Source organism: Pygoscelis adeliae, unplaced genomic scaffold (assembly GCF_000699105.1).
Source record: "Pygoscelis adeliae isolate BGI_AS28 unplaced genomic scaffold, ASM69910v1 Scaffold61, whole genome shotgun sequence".
Taxonomy (NCBI): domain Eukaryota; kingdom Metazoa; phylum Chordata; class Aves; order Sphenisciformes; family Spheniscidae; genus Pygoscelis; species Pygoscelis adeliae.
Genome location: NW_008824010.1, coordinates 1361192 through 1368986, shown reverse-complemented (window position 1 = coordinate 1368986; position 7795 = coordinate 1361192). Strand labels below are relative to the sequence as shown.

Sequence of the window (7795 nt, the reverse complement as noted above, 5' to 3'; positions counted from 1 at the left end):
GATCACATTTTCTAAATATTCTGGGTCTTGCTGTAACTGAAGGAATTCTAGCTGGTTTTACTATCACTAGTTGTCCCTTCTGAAGGTATAAAGGGCCTCGCGGAACACAATATTGTAGCTCAGAGTTTAATTATGAACGTAGGCAGAATAGGATATGGTTAAAAACTAGCCAGAGTTGAAGAAGTAATCATTTAGGGATATATGAGATTTGGGATAGACCTTGTCCTCTGCTATGTGTGCAATATTCTACTTGAAAAGGTGCTTTTCTCAAGGTTCCTGCTCTATTTCCATCTGAAATGTAGCAGTTCATCCAAACCATAAAGCACCTTTGTATCTTTTTGGATGAAGGGTAGTATGTGAATATCAAATGCTGTGTAATATTAATGTCATGATGTTTTTTGATTGATCTATGGAAGATAAAGCTTTAAAGATTCTGTCACCATGTTGATGTCTTAAATCACTTGTACATTCATTACGAAGAGTTAAACCAGAATACTTTCGTAGCAGGATATTTTTGATATCATTGAAACAATTTAAATACGCATTCTACTGATCAAATTATGTGATTAATTGTTTTCTTCTTTGTAGCTGCAAACAGATTATGTGCTGGCTGGCTCAACAGTCAGCTGAAAAAATAGATAAATTTCGAGCTCATGCAGGATCTGTGTTCCTTACTCTTTTACATTTTGACCATCCTCCGGTTCCGCACATACCTTATCGAGAAGAGCTGGAAAGAATATTTCCAAGGTAATATATTGAAAAACATATCCTAAACTGGTGAAAGTAAAAGATACATGTACACAGTTACACCTAACACAAGCAACCTGATGTAATTTTTGTGCCCAAATGCCTAATATGTGTATCGAGGAATATTTGGTGGTGTTTGTCAGAATTTCATTGAAGCGTCCAATGAATATGCATAAACATATAAAATATTCAAAAGAAGAACTTATACTATAAGTTCCTGTTAAAACCATAGTTTCCTAAGGAGATGGGTCTCATATGGTCATGCTGCATTAAGTCTTTCTCTGGATCAACCCCAATAATTTCTGAACCCATCAGCAGATTTTGTGGTGGATGGTAGAGATCATGTCAGTAGTCGATGGGAGACCGTTGGTAAAACAGAACTGCTGGGAGCTGTGTTTTGCTAATCCTGCTGTTTATGGAATGTCTGGTTTATAATCTTATTTTCTCTTCATAATGTGAGAGCTGGAATTTATTGGCAGTCCCCCTTCCTGAATTCTTTTTTCCCCGACTGGAAAACATTGATTGATCATAATGATTATTTTTAATGAATTGTATTATTTTAACCAAGCTCTAGTTGCAGTAGTTTTCCAGGATGGCATTTCTAGTTAAAGCAAGAGTGAGAGCTACTCATTCCTGAATGGTGATTATAATACCTGATTAGGGTGAGGAACATCCAACTTTGTGTCATAATTCTGTTTGTTCAGCAGAACCTCAGCCTCCTGTAAGTCAAAAAGTGCCCCGACTGCTAGGCTGCTGATCGATCTGTGGTGGGGTGTATGTGTGTCAGCCTTTCCTGGGATAAGTCTGTCTTTGTATCAGTTGTTGACTAGCTGTTGGTGGGAGGGAACTCAGAAAGGAACGCAAGACAGAGAACTTGTTTCCTTGGCGTAGAGAAAAGTGTGTGGTTCAAATCCCTTATCTGAATCAGAACAAGGACTTGAAGATTGCTTCACTTTACTGGCAGTGGCTGAAGTTTTGATTTGTATTTTCCCCATATGCTTAAAGACCAATGATTAATTTGATTGTTAGGTAATTCAGAGACTTCCTTCACTGACATGCTGCTTGAGGATGAGGAGCTACCATAGGAATGTATGGAGAAGAAAGACAAGTGCACACATACAAGATTTTTTTTTCCTTCCCCTTTCCCCAGGTCAGAGAAAGAGACTCTAAACTGGAATGCCGCATCAGAAGCTTTCCCTCGAATCACCCAGCTTTTGGGTTTGCCAACATACCAATACTATGTGCTTTTGGGTCTCTCGGTGTCTGTTGGTGGATTAACAGAGACAACGGTAAGAAAGCAGAATGGCTTTCCTGTTTGGTAGGGGAATGTATTTACCTGATAAAATTGTTGACTAAAGTGTTTAGTCTGTTACAATGGATATTGCAGATACTTATTTCTGTGAGAATTTCAGATGTAAGATTTTTAAAAGAAATCAAGTCATACTTTTAAACCTGATGGGCTTTATATTTTTCATCTTTAAAAGTATTATTTTCTTGGCTTACTGAGCATGCAGGAAACAAGGAGTAAGGACACTTTGTTCCTCATTTCCTGGCCTGATAGAACCTGAGAGTTCCAGCCTGTAGGCTCAGTCGGTTCTTAACGTTTATTTGCTCACCCTTCCAAGCTGTTAATGGAGGAAGAGCCATTCAGCTAAATGTTGTAGCTAAATGCAAGGTGATTGCTCTTTTTAAATGAGGTGAATGCCTGTTTTCATTTGTAACCTGATGCAAGGTGTTAACTATTAGTTGTCAATATGTGTTAACAGTATGTTCAGAATTTTTTTTTTTATTTTGCCACACTTTCTACAAAAGTACCAGAGAGATGCCAGAAGTCAATATGTGTTAACAGTATGTTCAGAATTTTTTTTTTTTGACACACTTTCTACAAAAGTACCAGAGAGACGCCAGAAGTTGCATTACAAAGAAATACCATTCAAATGTCTGTCTGAATCCTCTGAGCTTTGCAATCTCTCTTTCATTCTCCTGTGCATGAACAGTGTCTTTATCACTGGTTTTGGTATTCTGTTATGCTGCCAAAATCTTCCAGACTTTATTATAATTTTAGTGTATCCTTCTGTCCTTGTATTACAGCTTGTCTTGCTAGTTTCAGAATTCTTGGTTTCAAGATATTTGGCTTCTAACTTTTTTGTTATTTGATGTAGCCAAAGATGTAACATGAAAACAGCTATTGGGGTAGGGACACAGTTCAATATGACGCTACAGAGAAATATCAGACCAGTAACAGAATATTCTGGACTGTCAGTCAAATCTCTAAATTGCAGTGGTCCTGTAACAGAAGGAGGAGGTCATGAGTCAGCACCCCAACAGTGTTTAAGAGTGTTTCTAATTAAGATTGCCATCTCTAATTAAGAAAGCTGGTTGAAAAGTGGTGTCAGGAAGCACAGTTTTTGTGGAGAGAGAGCAGCTCCTGCTGGGTTCATGGAAGGAGGTAATCATTTCGAGCTTGTCTCCCATGGCTTCCACTTCTGAGTCTTACCATGAGCTGTTCAGAATATGCCCAAATGATGGTTTTTGCCTGGTGCCGTGGGTTCTGCACTTGTGATCAAGAGATGTCTATATGCCTTTGGGTTTCATGTAGCTGAGAATTTGGTGTCTGTGCAGTCTCATGTATTTAAACCAAATTTGAGAATTTTAATGTTTCTAAAATGGCAGCTAATTATATAGCAACGGCTATTTTAAAACTTTGAAAACATATGCTTATTGGTTTGTGACAATAATTATCGGATAGACAATGTAACTCTTAACAGATTTTTTTAATAGCAGACATGCACATGAAATTCAGCTTTTAGTCAAACACAGTTAATTATAGGAGGCTCCACCAAAACCAAAGTTATTCATATAAGTACAAAAAGGGAGGAAAGTTGTGGAGCAACAGACATTCTGACTGCTAACCGAGGTCAGAGGAAAATTCTTATTCAACATTTTAGTATCTTTTTTCTTTTTTTTTTTGAAGTTCTGGTTGTGCTTGGTTTTGAAAACTGTAAACAGTTCAGTTACTTCTAGCTCCCTTCCCTTGTTACGTCTGCCAGTATATTTAAGGGAAACCTTCTGTACTGTTTTCAAAATATGATTTCAAAATTTTAACTTTCTGTGACCCTGCATTTTTCTTTAACACTAAAGGCTTGTTCTGGTTAAAATATTCTCAAGGGCTTTGGCTTTAGAAAGAAGATGACCTAATTCTCTTTCAAGCCAGATAGAAGTGCAAGGGAGGCTCAAAGTATAGGGTGCTTACACTTGGGATTACACTGTGTGGTGAATTACATTTAATACTTAAAATGTGATATATAAATAAGAATTGATGTGTCTTATGTGTTTCAAACTATTCTATCAAGGCCTGTAGTGTTCTTTGCTGAATATTCAGGGACTGATTTAAAACATTAATAGAAAATTTTAAGAAGTATTCCTGTTAAATCCATATGAAAGAAGCAGATTTTTAAAATCTTGGATAAAGGAAAAGGATTATTCAAATATGTGTTCTTGCAGTAACCTGTGTGTGTTCTTGTGATCTCTCCTTTCATCCCTCTCTCACTTAAAAGATATATACACTGTGGTGGTATGCCGAAACCAGGACATACGCACATACACATGTGGACATAGAAAGTTAGAAGATTCTTGTATACTGCAGGATAATCTGAGTTCAGATGTCAGTTTGACTTTAAGTCATCTCGGGGAATTAGTAGGAGAAAGGCTCCATTGTAACTCAGTGGTCAGTGGCTATTTTTCCGTAGTTAAAATTGCTCTGCAGTATATTTAGCAAGAGTAGTTCTTTGTTTTGCTTTTTAAAGAGATTTTCTGAAATGAGCTGTGTGGGGTATCTCAGAAACATTTTGGTGGCAGTGTGATTGCTGAAAGAATTGTAACTCAAGCCTTTGAAGTAATCTGGAAAAACGGAAGATGTCATTCCCTTTGGGATTTGGCATTCTGCAGTATTGCCTTGGTTCAAAGAGCACTTTCTCCATGTAAAAGAATCTTCTAATTATGTCTCGGGCCCAAATGATGCATATTTCTTATGGCTGCATAAAAAATCCTCTCAGTATATGGAGATCAGAACTATACAATGCTGTTCTTTCTCCAGTTCACAAACCCTGTAGTTTCAGGGGTCGGGATACAATTTTGATATAATTTAATTATTGTTGAACTACACTGCATTTAAAATTTTCTTAAAGCACAGAATGTCCTGTCATTCCCCTTCCCCCATAAAGAGTGAAAATTACATTTTAATGTGTTATAGAAATTTTACGTAAAACCTTAAAAAAAAAAAAAAACAAAAAAAAAAACAAAACCAACATAGCAACCTATTTTGAAAATTAAGTTTTCTCCCAGGCCAGTACCAGGATTCCAGCATGAGATGCCACAGACCTGTAACAATTGGAGTAGCCGGTTCCAAAACTACCCGATGAATGCATATGTATGTTAAAGCACCTGACAAAAATTAAAGCCCATCTATGGCATATGTATGTTAATATTATGTATGTGCCAAATACATTATACAAGTTATGTTTTACTTTCCTCAAAACGGACTCATTGTTTGCCAGTTACGTTTGACTGTATGCACAGTTTGGAGAAAATACTGGGCTTTGAACTGCTGCGTTAGCTCTTACAAATGAAAATGTTGGGATGTTCGTAGATGATGTTCTAAAACATCTGGTTACTGTGACGAATTGTATGCAAATTAATGCATATCTGGGTTGAAGGAACAGGCTCCAAATCCTGTTTTCTTGGTTGGCTATTCTAGAGCAAAATACAGTTGAGAATAATTTCTGTCATTCTTTTTTTAAAGGAAGAAAATAGTGTGAATTATTATATTCCTACTTCTCGTAAAATATCACTGAGTTGAGTCTTAGAGTTACTGGTCTCCAAAGATTTGACTTATTAAAAGGAGTGTTGCAAGTAAAAGAAGGGAGACATGGTTTCACCTGTGCTCAAATTTAAATGATAGGCAGTTTTTTCTGAAGTTACTGGGAAAATAGACTACTGCCACTTCAGTGCTGTAAATTTGTCAGGATTAGAAATGATCCAAAACTAGTGTTATTTATTGAGCGTAACATGGTTTCTTCTGCACGTGTTACAGGAATGTTCTGACTCTGTGAGTAGGTCTTTCTCTCTTGAAATGCTTCAGTGAAAACTGGAGCCTTTAGCAATTATCTGTACACAAAAATGCTGATTTTGTGCAGGCCTTTCCAGTAGTTTTTCACTTGACTTCCATTTGTGGTGCATTAGGTGCAGCTGAATTCTGTTACGATACTTGGGGCTCTGAGGAGACTGTGGTTAGATGGGAGACTGACAACCATTGGGGGATGTCCATCTACTGAACTTCTTCAGTACAGGCTCTTCCTTTCTCATCATCCCTGCTGGCTTTTTTATCTGGTCTGTCCAAGATAGTACTGTGAAGTAAGAATCAGAGCCCTTAGGAGGATTTGGCATCTTTATAGCTGATGGGTGGCTGAGATTTTGAACGCTCTGTTACAAAGCTGGATGCCTAAGCTAATTTTCTTTTGGCCGTATCAGTCCCACTTGTTGCCTCAAGACTCTTCAGAAGTATTGTACTTCAGTTTTGTAACAAGCTGACTAGGAAACAATTTCATGAAGGTTAGTGTAGACACCTTATTTATATGCCATGCATCTGTCCAGAGCTGTTAATTGCCTTCTCCCCTTGCTGTAGCTACACTTCCTCATACTTTCCCCTGGTTCAGGAGGTAAAATCCTTAGGACTTTAATTTTATCATCAGATGAATGGTCCCTTTGAACGCTGTTCGCCTTATCATGTATTGCCAATCACTGAAGTATCTACTATTGACTTAAATGATGGGAGAGTCAAGCCTTGGCAAACCCTGTTTTTACTGTGTTTAATAAGAACAAGGTCATTCTCAGGCCTCCTCTTAGATTCTTATCCAAAGTTGTCCCAGTTCCAACCCATTAACCTCCTAATTTCCTTTCCCAGTCCTCGTGCAACCCCAGGGAAAGGTAAATGTCACACATTTGATATAGTGTGAATTCAGGGTTCTGCATAGATGAGGAAGACATTTGGAAATGCACTTCTCTGCAAATACTCATGAGCAGTTAAGGTTATAGCTCAGGTATTGTCCTCATAGGTTATCTGGGAAAAAAGGAGTGTTCACCTGAGGAGGAAATACGGACTTAACCTGTTCATGTAATGTTACCTTGTTACGTTGGAGTTTCTTCCAGTAAAGTTCGTATGGTCTATGCTGACTATTTGGAAAATGTCCCATTTTTAAACCTCCCAAGCAGTTATGTGATGGTTTATCCACACCTGTACTTTTGTATTGTTTAATTACTTGCTAGTGGAGAAATGCTGTCTTCATTATACAGTTTTTCTGATTATCCTGCTACTCTGTCTTGGGTTTGCAGAGCTTTGCAACATCCTACGTGTAGCTGTGCTTGCCCTTTTCTTTCGTGCCCATTCTTGCCTTTTCAATCATTTGAATCTGCAGGAAAAGCATTGAGTAATTAAGCTTTCATCAAAAACTGGTGCGAGATCTGCAAGGTAGTTTAAAAGACAAAAGAAATAGGAGAGAAAATTACATGGTTAACCGTACACGTTTTAAGATCTTTTCCTGAGACTTGACTCAAATGTAACCTTTCTTCTGCTTACAATTGACATCTGCTAGTGTAAGGTATTAAGACAAATATTTCTTTATTTGTAATGGTCTTAAATGCACAGATTGTTTTAAAGGGTAGTATACAATAATTAAGCAGGTTTTAAATTTTCAGGAAATCTCTGTTCCTTACAATTGTATATCCTCTAAAGATCTTTCAGTGTAAGGATACAGTTTATGCTCAGCATACAGGGAAACACACAAACATTACTTTTGGTATACGAAAGAACCACATTCAGTTCAATTCAGTATTTCAGTTTAGTATAGCTGGCTTTTACAGATGTTTAAATAATTTTCACTGAGATTTGACTATCATTTTGAAATGCAGAATAACTGAATAATTTCTTTAAATTGCTTGACCCTTTTAAAGAAATATTTCTGCTTCTGCGTTGCCCAGTATGTTTCACTAT

General features: G+C 37.2%; 1 protein-coding gene across 1 annotated transcript in view; it reads left to right on the top strand.

The window, feature by feature from the left end:
• The window catches only part of TBCD (tubulin folding cofactor D), a 134784-nt gene that overhangs the window by 107371 nt on the left and 19618 nt on the right, over positions 1 to 7795 (top strand). The window contains exons 31-32 of the mRNA XM_009326126.1: positions 589 to 747; positions 1898 to 2036. Coding sequence (XP_009324401.1) covers positions 589 to 747; positions 1898 to 2036 — 298 coding nt within the window. The remainder of the gene's footprint in view (positions 1 to 588; positions 748 to 1897; positions 2037 to 7795) is intronic.